The sequence below is a fragment of the Dipodomys merriami genome, unplaced genomic scaffold (genome assembly GCF_024711535.1).
Source record: "Dipodomys merriami isolate MVZ:Mamm:240054 unplaced genomic scaffold, mDipMer1.0.p SCAF_8, whole genome shotgun sequence".
Classification (NCBI taxonomy): Eukaryota; Metazoa; Chordata; class Mammalia; order Rodentia; family Heteromyidae; genus Dipodomys; species Dipodomys merriami.
The window spans coordinates 31,199,630-31,222,690 of NW_027206401.1; the positions used below are offsets into that span (position 1 = coordinate 31,199,630).

General features: G+C 39.4%; 1 protein-coding gene across 7 annotated transcripts in view; it reads left to right on the forward strand.

The window, feature by feature from the left end:
• Cdk19 (cyclin dependent kinase 19) overlaps positions 1-23,061 on the forward strand; it is a 142,153-nt gene that overhangs the window by 92,737 nt on the left and 26,355 nt on the right. For 6 of the 7 annotated variants that reach the window (XM_070010561.1, XM_070010560.1, XM_070010563.1 and 3 more), the window contains 7 exons: positions 2,961-3,104; positions 3,552-3,621; positions 8,132-8,204; positions 8,876-8,973; positions 11,019-11,097; positions 12,513-12,776; positions 15,760-22,144. In XM_070010561.1, coding sequence (XP_069866662.1) covers positions 2,961-3,104; positions 3,552-3,621; positions 8,132-8,204; positions 8,876-8,973; positions 11,019-11,097; positions 12,513-12,776; positions 15,760-15,891 — 860 coding nt within the window. In that variant the 3' untranslated portion in view covers positions 15,892-22,144. Of the gene's footprint in view, positions 1-2,960; positions 3,105-3,551; positions 3,622-8,131; positions 8,205-8,875; positions 8,974-11,018; positions 11,098-12,512; positions 12,777-15,759; positions 22,145-23,061 lie in introns of those variants that run through there. The other variant, XM_070010562.1, reaches the window with a different exon arrangement.

Consider the following 23,061-nt stretch of genomic DNA (forward strand, 5'->3'; position numbering starts at 1 on the left):
AACAAACCCAGGTACAGCACGTAGGCTCTGAGTTCAAGCCCCAGGACTAACACCAAAAACAAAAACAAACAAAAAAAACCCTCAAAACCAAACTCTCAGCATTGTTATGTAGATCTTTTTCCATTTGGTATTATTTGTTTTGCAAAAGAATAAGTTACTCTAATTAATGAATATAATCAAACTCTTATCTGTAGAATATAGTAACACTGTGGTAAATACTGTACTTTTCTATAATACACCGTATTTGTAGCATTATTAACTTTTCTCTTTCTAATAAATCCTAAGTGGCATTTATTTAAACTTATAAATATGAATATACATGTCATAAAAATTAATTCACATTTGATAAAATGTTGTAGGTAGAGTATTATAGTACCAGAAGATAAATTATAGGTTTTTGTTTTGTTTTGTTTTGTTTGTTTTTGTCATCATGGGGCCCTAACCCTGAACTCTTCAGCTCTAGGCTAGCACTCTACCATTTGAGCCACAGTACCACTTCTGGTTTTCTGGTAGTTAATTGGAGATAAGAGTCTCAGGGACTTTCCTGCCCTGGCTGGCTTTGAACCATGATCCTCAGATCTCAGCCTCCTGAGTAGCTAGGATTATAGGTGGGAGCCACCAACGCCTGGCAAATTATAGTTGTTTGTTTGTTTTTTTGTTTGTTTTTTCATATATAAAACCCAAAAGCCGGGTGCTGGTGGCTCACACCTGTAATCCTAGCTACTCAGGAGGTTGAGATCTGAGGATCCCAGTTCAAAGCCAGCCTGGGCAGAAAAGTCTGTGAGACTCATCTCCAATTAACCACCAGAAAACCAGAAGTGGCGCTGTGGCTCAAGTGGAGAGCACTTGCCTTGAGCTGAAGAGCTCAGAGACAGCCCCCAGGACAGAGGTCAAGACCCAAGATTGACCAAAAATAAACAAACAAAAAACCCAACAGAATAATCTATGGTGGCTTTATTTTTTTTTTTTTTAATTTTTTTTATTGTAGAGATACTATACAGAGGGTTACAGTTACATGAGTGAGGTAATGAGTACACTCCTCTTGAACATTGTTACCCCCTCCATTGTTTTCCCCCTACTATGGTGGCTTTAAATAGACAATAATTTTATTGTGAGGTGCTGTGGATTAAAACAGAGTTTTGGGAATGCTAAACAGGTACTCTACCACTAAGCTACATTTGTAGACCCTGACAAAACTTTTAAAGATGCTAGACTTTGTCTTGGAAATGGAGTTAGCAGAAAGGCTATAAGTCAATGAATAGATAAATGTATTTTCTACTCTCTCATGTAAAGCCTGTGTGTACTCGTATTATTTATAAGCGTATACCTTATAATTTCTTCTAAAAGAACAGAGGCTGGTAGTCTTTCAGACAGAAGTTGAATTTTCCAGGTAGTTCAGTGGTAGAATGCTTGCCTTGCATGCATGATGCCCTGGGTTCGATTCCTCAGCTCCACATAAGCAGAAAAAGGCTGGAAGTTTCAGTGCTGTGGCTCAGTGGTAGAGCACTTAGCCTTGAGCTGAAGAGCTGAGGGACAGCGCCCAGGCGCAGAGTTTAGGCCCCACGACCAGGAAAAAAAAAAAAAAGTTGAATTTTCCAAACTCTTTCACATCTGTCTAGACTCAATATGCATTGTTGTATAATTATGCATTTAATTGCTTTAAAATAATTATAAGCCAGACTTGGGTTGCTCATGCCTGTTATTTTTAGCTACTCAGGAATCTAGGGTCTGAGGATTGTGGTTCAAAGCCAACCTGGGCAGGAAAGTCTGTGAGACTCAAATTTCCAGTTAACCACCAAAAAGCCAGTACAGCTATGGCTCTACTGTGGTAGAGTACTATACTAACCTAAAGCTTGGGGACAGCACCCAAACCCTGAGTTCAAGCCTTAGATCTCTCTCTCTCTCTCTCTTCTCTCTCTCTCTTCTCTCTCTCTCTCTCTCTCTCTCTCTCTCTCTCTCTCTCTTTCTCTCTCTCTCATACACACACTGAATTAATTTTTTTATCTGACTATAATCTTATTTCATTCTTTTATCTCCTATTTCAGATTAATAATTAGTGCTTCAACAGTTAAATGAGCTACACAAATTTTTTTCCCCAAATCGAATTCATTGTACCAGTTATAGTTGTGCACTGCTGTAAGTCTAATAGTTGGGAGGCTGAGGCAGTAAGATTAGGAGTTTGAGGCTAGCCTTAACTACATTGCAAGGTCTGGCTTCAAAAAACAAAACAAAAAGAAAATCATTGCTTGCCAAGTTGAGTTCTTCCTGAGTTTAACTTCATCAGGAAATTTAAAAGTAAATGTTTCTTATTTGGCTTCCAGTCTGTTACATGATGAAATAGCTATTCCATGTCACTTATACACTCTGTACATTTTCTCTTCTTTTCCTTCCTTCCCCTCCCTCCTTTCCTTTCCCATCTCTTTTGTGCCAGTACTGGAGCTTAAACTCAGGGCCTGGGCTCTGGCTCTGAGCTTTTGTGCTCAAGGCTAGTGATCTACCCACTTGAACCACAGCTTTTTGGTGGGCTGGGAGTGGGGCTTAGTGGTAGAGTGCTTGCCTAGCATGCATGAAACCCTGGGTTTGATTCCTCAGTACCACATAAACAGAAAAGGCTGGAAGTAGCTTTGTGACTCAAGTGGTAGAGTGCTAGCAGAAATAAGCTCAGAGACAGTGTCCAGGCCCTGGCCCAGGACTGCTCTCCCCCTTCCTTCCCCCTCCCCCCCCAAAAGGTCTCACAGACTTTCCTGCCTTAAGTGGCTTTGAATCATGATTCTCAGATCTTAGCCTTCTGAGTAGCTAGGATTACAGGCATAAGCCACCAGCACCTGGCTTATACATTTTCATAATATACTTACTGTATTTTGTGAATTGTTTTACTGAAAAGTATTCTTATATGCATGTTGGAATTATACTTAAGTAAATATAATGCATTTGTATAAAAATTTGTTTTTTTTTCATAGACATATGGGCAATAGGTTGTATATTTGCTGAATTGTTGACTTCAGAACCTATTTTTCATTGTCGTCAAGAAGATATAAAAACAAGCAATCCCTTTCATCATGATCAACTTGATCGGATATTTAGTGTCATGGGGTTTCCTGCAGGTAATTTATTTTCCTGTTCAGAAGCAATTTAAATTATATTTGATCTATATTTTAAAACTAAAAAACTGTACATCATCTTTATAATAACAGTAAAAAATTTTTTAAAGTGCCAGTGGCTCATGCCTGTCATCCTAGCTAATCAGAAGGCTGAAATCTGAGGATCAGGGTTTAAAGCCAGCCCAGCCAGGAAAGTCTATCAGACTCTTACCCTCAATTAATCACCAGAAAATCAAAAGTTGAGCTGTGGCTCAAAGTGGTAGAGTGCTAGCCTTGAGCAAAAAAAGAGCTCAAGGACAGCATCCAGGCCCTAAGTTCAAGCCTCATGACCATAAATAAATAAATAAATAAATAAATAAATAAATAAATAAATACATAAATACATAAATACATAAATAAATAAATAAATAAATGTTATTTTCTATAACAATATTCAATATTTTTTGTAAGATAAAGATTGGGAAGATATCAGAAAGATGCCAGAATACCCTACACTTCAGAAGGACTTTAGGAGAACAACGTAAGTTTTTCCATATTGTCTTAGTCCATGTGTACTGAAATTTTAAAATAAGTTTTAGATTGGGTAACTTATAAACAACAGAAATTTATTTTCTTACAGTTCTGGAGGCTGGAAAGTCCAAGATTAAGGTGCTAACTAGCAGGTTCAGTGTCTGCTTCCGAGATGGTGCCTTGTTGCTGGGTCCTCATGTTGTCAAGGAAAAAAAGGGGTGAACTCATTGTGAAGCTTCTATTGTAAGACATTAATGTCATTTATGAGAACCCTCCATGACCTAATCACCTTCATTTTCATTCTGGTACATTGGGGATTAGGTTTCAACATGAATTTTGTGAGGAACACATATATTCAAGCCATAGCTTATTAGTTATAGGTATATAGTAATGTTCAAGGGAAAAATATTACCCTTTAAAATTGTATGTAAAAAATTGAAATTTAGAGTTTAGTGTATTAATTATGTCTATGATTTAAAGAATACATTGCAGATAATGTATCTACCCAATTTAGGCTATAGGATTTTAAAACTTTTAAGAATTTCAGCATCAGTAGTCAGTTTAAATGTCTATTTCCTTCTAACATGAATGGTTTTATCTTTATCTGAATAATAATTGATAAAATGGAAATGGTGGTGTAGGAAACCATGAGGGATGGTGGGAAGAAAAACCTGTGGCGCAGGGTCTCACTAAAACAAGACCTTGTCAAAGGAAGAGAGGAGAGAAAGGAAAGTGAAGAGAGGGGAAAAGGAGAGGGAGAAGAGAGGAAATGGAGAGAGGAGCGGAGAAAAAGAGGAGGAAAGGAGTGGAGACAAGTATGAATAGAAATGAGAGAGAGCAAAGGCAATTGTATGAAAGGACTTTGTTATTGACCCACACCTATAGGAAACATTCTCTTAGGGAAACTTACCTGAAAAATTTCAGGACAGTATCACAGGAACAAAAGTGGACATTATAAAGAGAAGTAGATGGCATTAATCATTTCCAGATGTGTTTGCACAGTCCTTGGTAGGGTCCTTTGCCTCGTTCTCTTAAGATAGCATTGATAACCATGCTTCTGGACTGGGCTCTCTGCTTACTCTAGACATTTTTCCCAGGTAAACTTTAGTTTCAGTGGCCACAATTTATCAGCAGTTAAGATGATAACTCCTACTTTATATAGCTTTAAGTATCTCATATGAAATATTTGGGGTTAGAAATGTTTTTAGATCGGGAATTTTTTTCAGGCATCTGGATTTTGTTTTTTGTATAGGGATGTACAACTTGTATATCCTACTCAAATCTCTTTTCTAGTTTTAGAACCTGTTTAGCAAATTGCCTTATGGAACACCAACTTGAATATTCTATAAGTACTTTAAACATTTAAAATAGAATTCAGCATCTGTCTTCTTCAACCACTCCATGCTATATTTCCTATCCTAGGAAATGGCTTCATGATTCACATAATTATTTAAGCCAAAGACCTGGAAATTCCCCCTTATCTGTCATTCTTTCCTCCTCTCTCCTCTCCTCTCCTCTCCCTCTCCCTCTCCCTCTCCCTCTCCCTCTCCCTCTCCCTCTCCCTCTCCCTCTCCCTCTCCCTCTCCTCTCCTCTTCCTCCCTTCCCCTCTCCCTTTCTTCTTTTTCCCTTTCCTTTTCCTTTGCTCTCCCTCTCCTCTTCCCTTCTCCTCTCTTTCCTTCTTCTCCTCTCTTCCTTTTGATGAGGTCTTATTATGAAGCCCAGGCTGTGGCCTTAAAGTTTTGATTCTCCTGCTTCAGCCTCCCAGGGTGTGTACCACCATGCCTAGCTAAATAACTCTTTGCCGTGTGTGTGTGTGTGTGTGTGTGTGTGTGTGTGTGTGTGTGTGTGTGTGTGTGTGTGTGTGTGTGTGTGTGTGTGTGTGTGTGTGTGTGTGTGTGTGTGTGTGTGTGTGTGTGTGTGTGTGTGTGTGTGTGTGTGTGTGTGTGTGTGTGTGTGTGTGTGTGTGTGTATTTTTTTTTTCAGTCCTGGGGCTCTAACTCAGGGTTTGGGCACTGTCCCTAATCTGCTTTTGCTCAAGGGTAGCACTCCACCACTTGAGCCACAAAGCCACTTCCAGCTTTTTCTGTTAATGTGGTACTGAGGAATCACAGGGCTTCATGCATGCTAGGCAAGCACTGTACCATTAAGCCATATTCCCAGCCCAGCACTTGTTTTCTGATGAGAATGTGTGCTTTTCAAACTTTGATGTACCTATAAATCTGGAGACCTTGTTAAAATTGTAGATCCTATGCTGGATGTGGTAGGACACATCCATATTTTTAGCTACTCAGGAAGCTGATAGAAGAGAATTTTAAGCCTAGGAGTTTGAGGCAAGCTTGGGCAATGTAGTGAGACACCCTCATCTTAAAAAACAAAATTAAGAAAAAAAACATATTCTGAGGGTTGGAGATGTAGCTCCGTGGTAAATACTTGCCTAGCAGATAAGAGACCCTGGGTTTGATCCAGCACTGTGAAAGGGGAGGAAAGGCAGATTTTTGAGTTCGAATCTGGGAAGGGGGTCTGAGAATCTTCATTTCTAATGCTACTTTGCTATAGCATGATTCTAGAACATACCCTTTGATCTGATAACTTTAGGCATTTATTCTGCAAATGTAATCAGAGCTGCCTCTAGTAGCTAGTACTTCCTGTGTGCCCAGATAGTTTTTCCATAGATCCTCATAATAAACAAATCTATAGAGTAGATATAAATATAACCTTCACTTTTCAGATGAAGAACATAATGTTTCATAGAAGTTAAGTTGCCCAAGACCACACAATTGAGAGATGACTGAGTCAGGGCCTAGTAGAGGGAGGTTTCTGATTCTCATCTGCTATGAAATGTTGTTTCTTTGCCAAGTGTACCAGATTTACCTACAAATTATGTGTATTACATAGCTTTTATGAAACAGCTCCATATCAGTAGGACATACCACCATTCAGTAATTACAGAGCTTCTGACAAGAGGAAATGTTTATGAAACAATATTAAATAGCAAAAAGCCAACTTCAATATTGTGATCCCAGGTTTATAAACACAAAACAGAAACCCTCTGTTTGTATTCTGTGTATATATGGATTTTTAAAAAGCCAAAGGAAAATAACCAAAATGTTCAAATGATTATCACAGAGTGGTTTGATTATGCAGGATTTCAGTTTCCTTCCTTATAGTTTTCTTCATTCCCTATTTTCCCCTGCCCTCCTCTCCTCTTCCCCTCATCTTTTCCCTCTCCCCCCATCCATCCTTTGAAAAAAGGAGGAAACTCCTCTCCTCCGCTCCCCACTTCTCTCTACTCTCTCTCACTTTGCTAAATGACATTCTTCCCCTTCATGATGAACTGAAACCATAAGCCAAAACAAATCTTTACTCCTTTAAAGTTTTGGGTTCAGTTTATTTTGTCATAGTGATGAAAAACAGACATATATTGCTAAAAGTTATTGTTTTGCTCAGTACTGATGGCTTAGGCCTGTAATCCTAGCTACTGAGAAACTGAGATCTGAAGATTGCAGTTCAAAGCCAGTCTGGGCAGGAAAGTCCTTGAGACACTTATCTCCAATTAACTACCAAAAAACTGCAAGAGTTGCTGTACTCAAGTGGTAGAAAACCAGCCTTGGGGGAAAAAAGCTAAGGATGAGCACTCTGGTCATGATTTCAGGTTCCTAGTACTGGCACAAAAAAAGAAGTTACTATTTGCTTTGGTATATCTTTGAACTTTATATTTTCCTTCTAATGGATGAGTAAAATTCCATGTGTATACTATACATACCACATGTTTTATAAAACACTCATCTATTGTAGGGTTTCTGGGATGTTTCCCTAAACTTGTCTATCGTGAATAGTGCAGCAATAAACATGGATGTGCAAGTGTCTTTACTATATCCTGACTTGTAATATTCTAGATGTTCTGGGTAGATACCAAGAGTAGTATTGCTTGGGTTATAGGGGAGTTCTATGTTTAGTGCAACAGCTAAGATTCAAGTTTGTACCTAGAGTGGAATTTCTAGGTGGTAGAATATATTTATTTTCCACTCTAGTGGTTAACACATCATTTTCCCAAATGATTGGATCAATATAAACTCTCAAATGTAATGTTTAACAATTCCTGTTTCTTTTCTTGCTTGCCAGTATTTGGTAAGATACTTCTTTGTAATCAAAAAAGTCAATGGGTTACACATACCTTTTTAGAAAACTAGTTTTGGAGCTATTTATTAAGAAACACAAATTATTTATTAAGAAACGCAAATTAAGCCAGGCACCTGTAGTTACTCAGAAGACTGAAATCTGAGGGTTTATGTTGGAAGCCAGCCAAGGCAGGAAAGTGTGAGTTTTAGCTCCAATTAACCACCAAAAAGCTGGAAGTAGAGATTTGGCTCAAGTGGTAGAGCACTAACCTTGAGCACAAAAGTTTAGGGACAGCATCCAGGTCCTGAGTTCAAGCCCCAGGACCAGTACACAGAATAAGAAAGAAATGCACATTTGAATGCATGCTCCCATTGACTGGTGTTGATCTATATCTTTGCAGGTATGCAAACAGTAGCCTCATAAAGTACATGGAGAAACACAAAGTCAAGCCTGACAGCAAAGTGTTCCTCTTGGTAGGTACTTCTCTAACAGATTGAAGTCTGATCTTAGCACAACTCTAACTTCACTTTGTTTTCTATGGATTTGTCCAGTGGTTGTTCTTTTGAAATAAAAGACACTTGGCCAGGCACCGGTGGCTCACACCTGTAATCCTATTCAAGAGGCTGAGATATGAGGATCCTGGTTCAAAGTCAGCCCGGACAGGGCAGGAAAGTTTGTGAGACTCTTATTATCTCCAATAAAGGACCCAGAAAACTGGAAGTGGTACTGTGACTCAAGTGGTAGAGTGCTGGCCTTGAGCAGAAGAGCTGAGGGACAGCACCCAGGCCCAGAGTTCAAGCCCCATGACCAACCAAAAAAAAGAAAAAAGAAAAAGAAAAAAGAAATAAAAGATTCTAGAGGTTGGTTGTGAGGACAATATTAAGTATTTTTCTGTTGAGATATCATCCTTGACTTAAAATGTATGCTTAACAATGAGTTAGCAACCAAGGAATCATTTTAGAAGGCTTTAATAATGATAATTTCTACCCAACTTCACATAAATATGTGCATAATAAAGTAATTGTGCAGTGTACAATTCAACATGTACTTGATATTAGTCCTGTTAGACATTAATACAAAAGTCAGAACATTGACTCATAAACAACATTCTCATATGTTATCAAATTCTTCTGTGTTACTCTAGCTTCAGAAACTTCTTACTATGGATCCAACCAAAAGAATTACTTCAGAGCAGGCTCTGCAGGACCCCTATTTTCAGGAGGACCCCTTGCCAACATTAGAGTATGTATCCTTCTTCCCTCTTCTATTTACTTTGCTCTAGGTTGAAGATGTTTCATGGTGGCTGAAAACAAGGGAAGCACCTGTTACTAAAGTAGTTGACTTTCTTCAATAAAGCTTCCTCATAGAAAAAAAACCAAACTGCTAAAGAGAAGGGACCCAATTTTTGAAATAGGACAGTCTATGAACAAAAACAAAGAATGACCAGTAATCAGTTTTACAGATGCAAGTTAAAGCAAAAATAGATGAGACTCTTATAGATCAATCAACTAAATCAGAGGCTAAACCAAACCAGTAGGCAATGGTAAACTTAAAATTTACTGTTTCAGAACATTTCCACAGCACTGCAAAACCTCTCTGTTCTTGTATCCTTATTTCACTCATGTATGTACTTTGAGTTTATATTGATTAGAAGTACATTTTGCCTGGTACCAGTGGCTCAGACCTGTAATCCTAGCCACATCAGGAGGCTGATATCTCAGGATCTCAGTTTGAAGCCAGCCTGGGCAGAAAAGTCTATGAGACTCGTATCACCAACTAACCACAAAAAGCCAGAAGTAGAGCTGTGGCTTGAGTGGTAGAGTGCTAGCCTTGAGCAAAAAAGCTGAGGGATGGGGCTGGGAAGGTGGCTTAGTGGTAGAGTGGTTGCCTTGCATGCATGAGGCCCTGGGTTCGATTCCTCAGCACCACATAAGCAGAAAAAGCTGGAAGTGGTGCTGTGGCTCAAGTGGTAGAGCACTAGCCTTGAGCTGAAGAGCTGAGGGACAGTGTCTAGACCCAGAGTTCAGGCACCATGACTGGCAAAAAAAAAAAAAAAAAAAGCTGAGGGACAGCACCCAGGCCTTGACTTCAAGCCCTAGAACCACAGTAAGGAGGAAGTTGGGGGAGGATTGTCTACTTTATTCTTGTTGCTGTTGGTTTTTCATTCAGATCCTTGCCCTTGCTAAGCAGAAAAGCAGGCATTCTTATTGCAGAGCCATGCTTCCAGCCCTCATTTTTTTTGTTAGGTTTGAGATAAGGTCTCACTTTTTGTTGAAGCATGTGAAATCCACCTATTCTAGGTGTCCTGATAGCTAGGATAACTATTGAACACAACAGTCTCACAAACATGTTTTTGCCTCATAACCATGATTCTAGTAATCTCACCCTTCCAAGTAGCGAGGATTATAGGTATTTATCTTTTCTTGAGGGGATTTTCTTTTTCTTGTTGAAACAAATTCATGTTTATTTGGATACTGTGAAATTAGTATAAAGAAACTTCTGTCATATATGTTAGCTAGCAGCAGTTACACCTTGAACTTGAAAATGACAGCATAAAATTTAAAGTGTGATGAATTTTTATTGCTTACATTGTTTTGGAAGGCATCCAGCCACAGGTGAAGCCTAGGATGTAAGATCAGAAATAAAAAGTGACTATGCAATTTGTAGGCAGTGACAGGAGGAAGAAACTGGGGGAAAGCAAATGAAGGAATGACATTGTCTAAAAAGAATTGTATTCCATTACCTGATTTATGAAATGATAACTTCTGTATAACACCTAATTGATAACAATAAAGTTATATTTTTTAAAAATTATATTAATGGGGCTGGGAATGTGGCTTAGTGGTAGAGTGTTTGCCTAGCATGAAGCCCTGGGTTCGATTCCTCAGTGCCACATAAACTGAAAGAGCTGCAATTGGCACTGTGGCTCAAGTGGTAGAGTGCTAGCCTTGAGCAAAAGAAGCTCAGTAACAGTACCCAGGCCCTGAGTTCAAGCCCCAGGACTGGAAATTTTTTTTTTGCCTGGGCGCTATCCCTCAGCTCTTCAGCTCAAGGCTAGCGCTCTACCCCTTGAGCCACAGCGCCACTTCTGGCTTTTTTCTTTTTGCTTATGTGGTGCTAAGGAATCGAACCCAGGGTCTCAGGCATGCAAGGCAAGCGCTCTACCACTGAGCCACCTTCCCAGCCCTGGAAATTTTTTTTTTAAAGAGTAGAATTTTTAATAAGAAAGGTAATGATAGTATAGATTTTAAGGTCATGACATGTTTTTTTTTTTTAATGCTTTTTAGTGTGTTTGCTGGATGCCAGATTCCATACCCCAAAAGAGAATTCCTTAATGAAGATGAACCTGAAGAAAAAGGCGACAAGGTATAAACTTTATAACACTTTGACTTTCAGAGGGTAAGGGAGGCAGAAAGATAATTTGATAATTGCTATATATCTATCCCCTTTTATTTATATATTTCTTTTCCATGAAAGTTTGGGAATGTAAATGTATTTGAAAAAAAATTTACAGATAATTAAGCTTTCTGGTCTGTTTAATAGATCATTTCACTCCCTGATTCCTAATTCTTCTTTGTTTTATTTGTTAACATCATTACCATCATGTTTTGCAGATGCTTTTTTAAAAAAATTTTATTATGAAAATATACTGTAAAGAGGAGTTACAATTACGTGGGCAAGATAATGAGTACATTTCTTATCAAGCATTGTTGCTTCCTCCTTTGTTTCCCCTTCCTATCCCTTCCCACATCCTGCCTCCCCTTCCTTCACACCTCCCCCAGCCAAAGTTGTAAAGTTTTTTTTTTTGACATAACGACTTATACATCTCATTGTTGCAATGGGTCCACCTATGCAGGTACTTTTGCAAGCAGCACTCTACTATGGGACCATACCTCCAGACCTTTTTTGCATGGTTATTTTGAGATAGGGTCTCACTTTTTGCCAAGACTCATGCCTGAAGTAGAATCTAGTTGTATGCTTCCCACAGTATCTTGGATAATAGGGGCTTGCCACAATGTCTAGCTTCTTCCCTTGAAATGAAATCTCAGGAACTTTTTAACCTGGAACTGTCATCTTCCCAACTTCAGTCTTCTATATAGTGAGATTACAGGCATGCACTATTCCCAGCTATTGATTGAGAGGGGATGGTGTGAAGTTTTCTGTGCAGGCTGAAAATTGGGCGGCTGCCCTCCCAATTATAGACACAACTACCATGCCTGACTTGTTTTTTATTTTGTTGGTTGTTTTTTGTTTTGACCATTTTGGGGGTCTTGCTCTGTGGTCCACACTGACCTGAAGCTCACGATACAGCCTGGGTTGGCCATGAAAACTGTACCCTCCTGCCTTCACTTCCACAGTGCTGAGATCATAAGCTTGTGTCACCATACCTGTTCCATCTCACCCTGTTCTTTTATCTTAACTGCTTATATGACCTCCCTCATTATACTGCTCTGTTTTTCCTAACTCATGATTTGAAATGACTTCTTATAACCATTTTAATGAGTACAACACAATTCCCTATGTGCTTATGGCTATGACTAATTTTGAGGATACTGAAATAAACTTTTGGGAGTGCATTCTGTTCAGGATTCAGCATATTGACCCTTGGGGATGCTGTAGTCTGGCAGCTGCCCTTTCTCCAGTCATGCCAGTCACTTAATGAGTCATACAGCTTGTATCACAGGTGGATCAGAAGTCACATGTGCATATAAAATAATGAAGGAAATTTTCATTAATTTAGTTTTATATCAAACTTACTTTTTCTTTTCCTTTCATAAAAGAATCAGCAACAACAGCAGAACCAGCATCAGCAGCCCACAGCTCCTCCACAGCAGGCAGCAGCCCCTCCACAGGCACCTCCACCACAGCAGAACAGCACCCAAACCAATGGAACAACAGGGGCAACCACAGCTGGTGTTGGTGCTGGAGCAGGGCTACAGCACAGCCAGGACTCCAGCCTGAATCAGGTGCCCCCAAACAAGAAGCCACGTCTTGGGCCTTCAGGCACAAACTCAGGCGGACCTGTTATGCCATCTGATTATCAGGTACTCCCTGACTTTTCTCCTTTTTTGGCGGGGGGGGGGGGGGGGGGGAGTCCCGTCATAGGGCCTGAATTCTAGGCCTGGGTGCTGTCCCTCAGCTCTTCAGCTCAAGGCTAGTGCCCTACCACTTGAGCCACAACACCACTTCCGGTTTTTTTTTTTTTTTTTTTTTTGCTTATGTGGTGCTGAGGAATCGAACCCAGGGCCTCATGCATGCAAGGCAAGCGCTCTACCATGGAGCCACCTTCCCAGCCCCGAATTTTCTCCTTTCTAATGTGGATATGTTTCATTAAGTGGGAAATGGACTTAAATGGTTCTTAAATCTTAACATTTGTTGTTTGTTGTACAAACTGGGCAATTCTATTTCTAAGACATTACATGAAAAAGAAGGGCTTTTGGGGGTCATATTTACTGTAATTTAAATTATTTATATCCTAACTTGTTTATTGTAACATCTTAAGAGAAAAAGTAGAAAGGTAGGCTGCTCCCTTCTTAAAGAATTTCCCTATTCATCCTATATTGCTAGTTATAGCTTTGGGTCAGAAAATGATACCTAAATAGGCAATTGAAAAGGGAAGATAGTGGCAGCTTACTTAGAAAATAAATTAGTGAATTCCTCAGAAAGATTTGCTCTTATAAGGCAGAAATTATCGGTAAATAGCCACATGTACGCAGAAGAGAAGATGAAGAGTGAGACTCCTATATCCTAACTGCTGAGCAGGCAGAGATCTAAGGACTGAGGTTTGAAGCCAGCATGGTCAGAAAAGTCCCCATGAGATTCTTTCCTCCAATTAACCACTCAAAAACTGGAAGTAACACTATAGCTCAAAGTGGTAGAACATTAGCCTTGAACAGAAGAGCTAAGGGACAGCACCCAGCCCTGAGTTTAAGCCCTATGACTGGAAAAAAAAAATCATTGTGGCCAGGCACCAGTGGCTTGTGACTGTAATCCTAGCTACTCAGGAGGCTGAGAGTTGAGGATTGTGTTTGAAGCAAGCCCCAGCAGCAAAGTCCATTAGACTCTTACCTTGAATTAAGCACATAGTCCCTCCCTTCCCCAGTCAGAAATGGAGCCATGGCTCAAGTGGTGGTAGCCTTGCAGGGTATGGGGGTGGGGGGGTTGGGAAACTCAGGCCCTGAGTTCAAGTCTCAGGACCAGCACCAAAACAAAAAAAAACAAACAAAAAAAACCATGTGATAATTTTAGAAAGTCTTGCAAAAACAGTTTGTTTTTCAAGGTGGTAATAAACCAAGGAAAGAACAAGGAAGAAGGGAAAACTTAAGTGAAAGATTTCTTTTTCAGTAAAAGGTTTAGGACCAGTCTCTTGGAATTCACAGAATGGGAACATTTAGGACAAAAAGAATAGGAAACAAAAGCTCTGATGAGGGAGCCATAAACTCACTGATAAGAAACTGGAACAAAGAGACACATTAATGAGGAAGACATAACAAATAGTTGCCTCTTTGAGTGTCTCAGAATGCAATGTTTTCATATAACTGTTTCCCTAAAAACTTCTCTTTAAGAAGAGAATATAATACTTCCTTCTGGCTGTAATTAGACTAGTATTCCTGAACATAATTGGAAGTTTGTTAGAAATTGAGCTTTCCCTTAAGCTTTAACTTTATCTCTAATGTTTACTTACTATCTCATCTTTTTATCTCAGATTATGTTACCCTGTGTTAAAAAGAAATAAAAAGTTGGTTACCAGTGGCTCATGCCTGTAATTCTGGCTACTTAGGTGGCTGAGACCTGAAGATTGTAGTACAAAGCCATCCAGCACAGGAAAGCCCGTGAGACTCTTATCTCCAGTTAGCTGCCAAGAAAAGCTGAAAGTATAGATCTGACTCAATTGGTAGAGTGTTAGTTTTGAGAAAAAATGTTTAGGGACGGTTCTCCAAACCCTAAGTTCAAGCCAGAGAGCGAGAAAGAGAGAGAGTTGGGGGGGAGGGGAAGAGGGGGAGGGGGAGAGGGAGGAAGAGAGGAGACACACACGTTAAGGCAAAGCAGACTTTATTTCAGGGGGCAATAGATATGACAAGCACAGAGAACACAGTAACAGGGTGTTGCAATAGAGGAGACGGATTGTATTCTTCCCCAAATCTAAGAATGACACAGATTTTTAGCCAAGGAGCAGATCAGTGGATGGAAAATTGCTAAAAGGAAACATCAAGGATGAAGCATTTCTGATTTGATAGGACTATTGCTGAAGGCAGGTTATGGAGACAAGATTTCTGTGTATATTGTTAGGTTTTTTAAAAAGAGGTAGCTGAGTAAGAACAGCACCACGCATGTGGTATTCAGGTAAGGGGTAGGTTTATTCATCATTCTGGCTGGCACCAGGCCATGTTGGCACTCCATGCGGCTGGGAAAAGCCTGGGAAAGAGCACAGAAAGATAGCTGGGAAAGAGAGCTGGGAAAAAGAGAGAGCTGGGAAAGAGAGCTTCTGGGCCTGGGCTAGGCATTTTCTAGTGTATGGGTGGAGAAAGATGTGGCCACATCAAATTCAGATGTGACCTCTTCCAGGTGTGCCAGTTGCCTAGGTAATGCAGGTACTGGGTGGAGACTTTGCTGCAAGGAGGGTGGAGTCTGCTCACCATCCAGGGGCGGATCTTACATGCATGTGTAGAAATTTGTTATGCAAGGAGTTAGACTGCACCCCAAAAGTAGTCATTGTGAAGAACAGTAGGTCTTCATGCTGACTGATTTATAAGTTTATAGCATAAATTTCTACACTGCATGTCTTTGCCAATATAGCTTATCTCCCAAAGAAATTAAGCCAAACTTCATGCATGCCAGAATATGTAGCTATTGTAGGGCTAGGCTGTTAATTTCAGATCTGCAATATGTATTAACAAGCTAAGTTAACTGTTAGCTGCTGCTGAGACCTGGTCCCATGACTAAATGGTTTATATCTCCATCCTACTTTGATTGACAACTTGTGCCTTACTCTTCTGTCAATAATACCCTTTTCCTGTTTCCTTCTAGCACTCCAGTTCTCGCCTGAATTACCAAAGCAGCGTTCAGGGATCCTCTCAGTCCCAGAGTACACTAGGCTACTCCTCTTCATCTCAACAGAGTGCACAGTACCACCCATCACACCAGGCCCACCGGTACTGATCAGCCACCTCCACCTGGCCCAGGCCAGAGCACAGACTTCAGCAATAGGAGGTTTTCATTGCAAAGAACCCCCAAATGCAAACTATGATGACATTCAGAACTCACACACTCAGGAGAAAAACTTTCTACACTGAGTGTTTTGCAGAACTCCTATCTCTTCTTTATTGACTTAAAGAAGATTCTTGTGAAGTTTCCCCTACCCCTTACCCCGCATGAGTTCCGTGTGACTTCTCTGATAAAGTGTCTAATCCCAGCACTTCTGTAACCCTCGGCATTTTTTGAAGGATTTCCAGGTGCACCTTTCTCATGCTGTAGCAATCATTATGATTTACTTTTTCAAAGCTCTTTTAATAAGGATTTTAATGTTTTAGAAACAGGATCCAGTGGTGTGTATAGTTTTATACTTTGTGAACTGATATAGCAACACAGGTAAAAATGGACCTTTTAAAGCACTACAATTTTCTCAGACTACAAATATTGCTCATGGAAGTCTTAAACTGAAACTTACTGTCCCAAAGTACTTTGCTATTATGTTTTTATTTATCTAGTTTCAGGGAAGTTCTAGTAAAAAGACAACTGGTGGGACAGAGAGAACCTACACCAAAAAAAAAAAACAAAAAAAACAGTCTAGATCTTTGCAGTTACTATGCTTTATGCTATAAATAACTGAAGTATGTGGTGATTTTTATATAATTATTCATATGGAACTTAGTTCCTTAGAATCATTGTTTTCTGAGTAGTATTCAGTAATTAAAAATAGAGTTTTAACCTTCATGTAGCTAAGTCTACCTTAAAAAGGGTTTCAAGAGCTTTGATGGAATACAGTCCTATGGTGATCCACACCAGAAAGCTGAAGAGAATATTAACTGCACTAATAAATTTAAGGAGTAATGTTGATCAAGGATGTGTTACTTCTCCTTGAAAAGGCTCTCTTAAGGAGCTGTTTCTTCACATGTGGATCTGCATGAGTAACTTTCTTACATAATCATGGGTACTCAAGTAGAAGCCTGCAAATTCGTCTGCTTTTAAAATAAAGGAACAGTGTTTTCTATTTGTATTGGCAATAGATATAGGAAGAGTGACTATTTTTAAAGCATGTTGAAAATTTAGGTTTTATTCATGTTTAAAGTATGTATGATGTATATATAATTTTGCTGTTGTTACTGAATCTTAATTCTACCAAGAATCTTTTCATTGCACTGAATGCTTTCTTTTGCCCCTAGGAGAAAACTTAATACTTGTGCCTGAAAACTATGGTGTAAGACTATACAAGATAGGGTGAATATTTGCATTTGTGTAATCTATGAATTACAGACTGAGTTCTTTCTTAGCCATTTTAAAGAGCCCCTGAATCCCCAGACTCAAAAAGAAATGTCAAGATGTATAGAGCTCCCATTTTAGTATAAGGGGCAAAAAAAATTGTGTTCTTCTGAATGCTACTAGCAGCACCAGCCTTGTTTAAATGTTTTCTTGAGCTAGAAGAAATAACTGATTGTTGTATATGCAAACTATATGCATTTTTAAGCTATTCTTTGTGAACTTATCTACCTGGTTATGATACTCTGGGTCCATGTACAAGTAAAATTAAGATTTTTAGAAGCCAGTATACATTTTGCACTATTGATGTGATACTGTAGCCAGCCAGGACCTTACTGATCTCAGCAGAATAATGCTTATAAATAGTAATAAAGGCTGTACAGTGACACTCATCAAGACTGAGATGAAACAGTTGACATGCTCCATTGGAAGGAATTTGTGATTGTTTGTCTACATAGTATTTCATCCCTTCCATTTTTTTTAAACAAGAAGTTGACAGCCTCCTGCATAATGTAGCTACCTATATAAAGCTCTTTCCAGAGCTGCTGTTCATCGTCTGCTTACTGCACACTTAACACATGCCAAGTTCTCCAGTGGGTGAGAAACATATGGAGCAATGCAAACTTGCTGTCCTTAAGAGCTTGTGATCGATTGAGTGACAGTAAGCTGTCCTGAGATATCTATGCCATGTGATAGACTTATAAGCGAAACCATTGTATAATATGAAGGTTTTTTTAACTTCTAAATATACTTGGATAATTACTCTTTCAACTTTTATATAGACAGTGTTATGGAAGGGCTTCTCTCTGTCCACCTTAGGAGAAAGCCAGTGATTAAATATCACAAAGGCATTCATATATATTTGAAATGTTCACAGGAGCCTTCAATAACTGAGTGATCCTCATAGGCAGAACTTGCTCTACTAAGTAGTTGTAGTAAATTATAATGAAAACAGAAACTCTGTTCCTGCCCTCAAAGGAGCTTAGATTTAATTTTTAAAAAGACATCCACAAATGTGGACATAACCCAAAATACCATGCCCCTTAATAATTTATAAGCAACTTTGAAATACTGTTCTTAATAGTGCTTATACACTCACAGGACTACCCTGCTTTTCTTGTACATACATATTTCACTGGTAGAACTGACATAGACTTAAGGGGATTTTTGTCAGTTGCTTCCGGTATACAGTGTTTTCTAGGACATAGCCAGAAATCCCCATTACGTGTACGACTGGGTTTCTTATCACTGCACTGGTTCTGGCCCCTTTCTCCTCTTCTTGCCTCAGGGTTGGTGATGCCCAGTTGTGCCCATCACCCTTTGATGTAATTTTGGTTTGTAATTTCCTTTGTCTATAAAGGGAGCAAAGCCTTTCTCACACACAAGGGCCCTAGACCATGGGACCTCTTAAGGAGACCTGTGAAGCTTTCAGATGGTAAAATTTGTCCTTGTGATCCCCAAATCACTGCATTTCTGGTTTGAAAGCTTATTACTGTTACGTCTATTGGGCGTGTATGAAGACCTCCCATAGCCTGCCGGAATACCCAAAACAAGGAGGTATTGTAGGAATGAATCTCACATAACAGATCAGTTTAAGAATTAGCTTTCTGGTGAGGTGGGTGTTTGGGAAAAAGGATCTAAATTTCAGGACAGACTAGCCTAAGGTAGCTTGGTAGCAAGGCTGATACTATGCGGCTGAAGCAATCCTGGTAATAAAGTAGATCAGGCAGTGAGATGCAAAAACCAAGGCCATGTATATTTTTATATCTCTGTGGTTTTGAAACTTTAGTATGTGGAATTTTGGCCTTCTGCACTACTTTTTTGCTCTTACAAAAATAATTTACTCTCAAGAATGGGAAGGAATGACATTTATGTATGTGTGCACTGCCTCATTCCTATTGAAGCAATTGCCTCTAAAATGATGCTGTTTTCTCCACTGAAGGTAGACGGAAAGAAAAAGTTTTGGATATAAGACTTGCAGCTTGATTTGCTTTTAAGTACATTTATGTAGCAGAAATTATACAATGAAGGGATAATTCTATGAAAATTGCAAGTCTTAAACTCCATAGTAATGTCTTCCTAGGAAATAAATAGAGACAGTAAAAAGGCCACTAGATGAACAGAGGCTTGAAGGGGTCACGTACAAGTCATATTTTATACAAAACATAGTGGTTTAGGTCCCTATATCTTCAAGAATAGTCACAAGTATCAGAGCAAAGATCATTGTTTTAGGATTTTTAAAAAATGTGTTGTACTTAAGGCCATACTTACTCTTCTATCACTGCAAGGGAAGTGATATGTATGTATTATATGAAAAAAATACTTAATGCACTGTTATCTCCTAAATATTTAGTAAATTAATACTATTTAATTTTTTTTAAATTTGTCTGTGTAGACACTAAAAGTATTACACAAAATCTGGACTGAGATAGTCCTTTTTAACAACAATGGAAAGTACTTTTATATATGTTACGTAGACTATCCTTTCTAAACTGCCTAGTTTGTATTTCTGATAATGCCTCTTTGTGAAGTGTACCTGTTCTTGTCTATTTTTCAGTCATTTTCTGCACGCAGCCCTCTTTGTATGATTAGAGATATGACTGTAGCTTTCCACACTCCGCTGCAATTTGTGTGCGTGGAGCTGCCTGCACCCCAGCAGGTCCCGCTCTGGGGGGCTGCAGGTCGTGCTGTCACTTCAGAGTGTTTTTGCTTTTGAGTTGTCCTAACATCCTTCTTGAAATGACTGTTAAAGCTAAGATAAATTACATTGCATTTATTTTATATTCTTTGTTGAAATAAAATCTAATTGACTTTGCTTATGTATGGATTTTTGTTAAGTGTAGACAACCATTTGTAGTAAGCTTTATTGTTAAATTTTTATCTGCATGCATAGAAGTGTCTATTGTTACATTGATCTTGCAGAGATAATCTCCCTGTGAATTTTAGTATGTTATTTTGTTCCAGATAATATGATGCCACAAAACCAAAGAAGCAAGCCAGACTTGCAAATAACTCAGAAGTAAAATTACAATTTTCTAAGTACCTCCAAGGGAAGCATCTCTTTTAGATGAATGAAAATTAGAATGATGTTATAAAAAGAACAAACATTTTGAGGATGGGTTGGGTTCAGAGATTCTCTTTTCATAAGAGCATGCTGTTGGACCTACATCTGTGCCCTCTACCTGATAAAGCCTCAGTGGTACCTCTACAGAGCTTTTACTCCAGTAGCCAAAGACATAATGGAGTGAATTGAAGTGTGTAACAGAAATATAAAACTTATACTTGTATTTAAAATAGATACTGCACATGTCCAACTTGTCTGCTTCGCTTTTGGCATGGATTGTGTATTCAGTCCTGTGCTATTTGTAGGCGAGATCTTCTCTTGGAAAACTGTTCTTTGGCCTCATTTACCCTTCTAACAGCCATCTGAGTAAGAGAAAGTGGATGAGTGGACAAACCCCTTACCATTACCATGAAACAACTGGGAAGTATGTATGCCCGTAGTAGACTCAGTTCTTTGGAAGACTGGATCTGGGTTGTTTTTTTTTGTTCTTTTTTTTTTTTTTTCTGTACTTTCAGCAGCTGACATGATGCAGTGCAGAGCAGATGCTGAATATGGCAAATCATTAGCATCAATTTTGTACACTTGCATAGAGTTCCAGGATCACATAGTGTGCTGTATTTTGTATATGGACAGGGATGAAAATACTTTTATTTTTGTTGGTTGTGGGACTTGAACTCTGGGCCTCGGCGCTTGTCCCTGAGCTCTTCAGTTCAAGGCTAGCACTCTACCACTTGAGCCACAGTACTATTTGCGGTTTTCTCAGTGGTTTATTGGAGATAAGAGTCACGGTCTTTCCTGCCCAGGCTGGCTTTGAATCACAATCTTCAGACCTCAGCCTCCTGAGTATCTAGTATTACAGGCGTGAGCCACTAGTACTTAGCCGGGATGAACATACTTTAATGAATAATGAAAACGCTAGAAAAAGCTATCTCTCCCTTCCCTCCCTCCCTTTCTCTCTCCCTCCCTTCTTCCTCCATTCTTGTGCTGATACTGGGGCTTGAACTCAGAGCTTGGACACTGTCCCTTGGCTTTTTTTTTCTCAAGGCTGGCACTCTATCACCTGAGCCATACAGTTCCATTTACATCATTTTGGTAATTAGTTGGAGATAAGAGTCTCATGGAGCCGGGTGCCAGTAGCTCTTGCCTATAATCCTAGCTGCGCAGAAGGCTGAGATCTGAGGACCATCGTTCAAAGCCAGCCCGGGCAGGAAAGTCTGTGAGACTCCAATTAACCACCAGAAAACCAGAAGTGGTGCTCTAGCTCAAGTGGTAGAGCGCTAGCCTTGAGCTGAAGAGTTTAGGGACAGTGCCCAGGCCCAGAGTTCAAGCCCAATGACCAACCAATAAAAAAAGAAAGAAAGAAAGAAAGTCTCTAACTTTCCTCCTAGGCTGGATTCCAAATGTGATTCTCAGATCTCAACCATTCCTGGGGCTTGAACTCAGCGTGTAGGCCCTGTCCCTGAGCTTCTTTTGCTCAAGGCTAGCACTCAACACTTGAGCCACAGTGCCACTCCGGGCTTTTTCTGTGTTGTGGTACTGAGGAATCAAACCCAGGGCTTCATGCATGCTAGGCAAGCATTCTACCACTGAGCCACCTTCCCAGCCCAACATCACTTGTTTATGCACTTATTTTTTATACTTTTGGCTGCAAAGTTATAATAAAGCATCACTTCAAAGGGACAAACAATTCAAATTATGTTTGAATAAAAAACACCAGTAGTATGTTTGTCAATCTTCTCAAGAAGCCATTTTTCTTGTGGCTGCCTAGAAGCAGACATTTTAAAACCTTGTATAGTTTCATTTTATGTAATAGGCTGGGGAAAACTGGCTTGTCCAAGTAATACAAACCTTATGGGAAATTTGTGCATTTTATCTAGAGAATAAAACATAGAGAAAAGACATTAAAATGTTGACTGAAAACATCAAAGTGCTTCTATTGAGTACTTTTCTTCTGCTGCTGGAACTTTCCCCCAAAGTGTTGCTATTTTTTTTTTCACATAGAGATACTACTACAGACTGAACATGTTTCTCTCAGATTCACTGACCATGTGACTATATTTAGAGGCAGGGCCTTTACAGAAGTAATTAAGAGTAAATGAAGTTATAAGAACAGGGCCTTCATCCAGTAGAAGTGGGTCTATAAGTACCAGGAAGCTTACTCCCTTTTCTTTCTCTCTCTGAGGACAAAAAAACAGACACGTGCAAGATGGGAGGAGAACCTTCATCAGAAACCCAACATGCCAGACCTTTACCTTGGAGTTCCTGCCTCTAGAACTGTGAGAAAATGCATTTCTGGGTGTCCATACCAACCCAGTCTATTTTAAATCTAGCAAAACTAGTCATTCTTACTTGATGGTTGACTTCCTTCCTTCTTTGGAGATAAGAGTTGCAGGTTAGTCTAGGTCCAGACTTCTGGGATTCTCTATGTTGGGTCTGATCCCTTCCCTATACGCCAAATAAAGAGAAAATAATGGTGAAGGGCAGAGAAATACCTATTGCTTAGTATGGGCAACTATGCCAAGAGGAAAAATAAGCACTTCAGCCTTCCTCAAGATATAAAAGTAAGTTAAAATAGAACTAGTTTAACTAGAACTAAGGTTTAAAAAGAACTAAGGCTTACGGGAGGCAAAAGGTATGATAGATAAACAGTCCCAGGTACAGCTGTGGCCTGGTTGATTACATCTCAGTTCTTCTAGGATCCAGAGAACTGGCTATCCCTGTCATCACTTGAAGCTAGCGTCTGGTTTCCATAGATGATTACTCTTACTCCAGGCTGTAGCCTCATCATT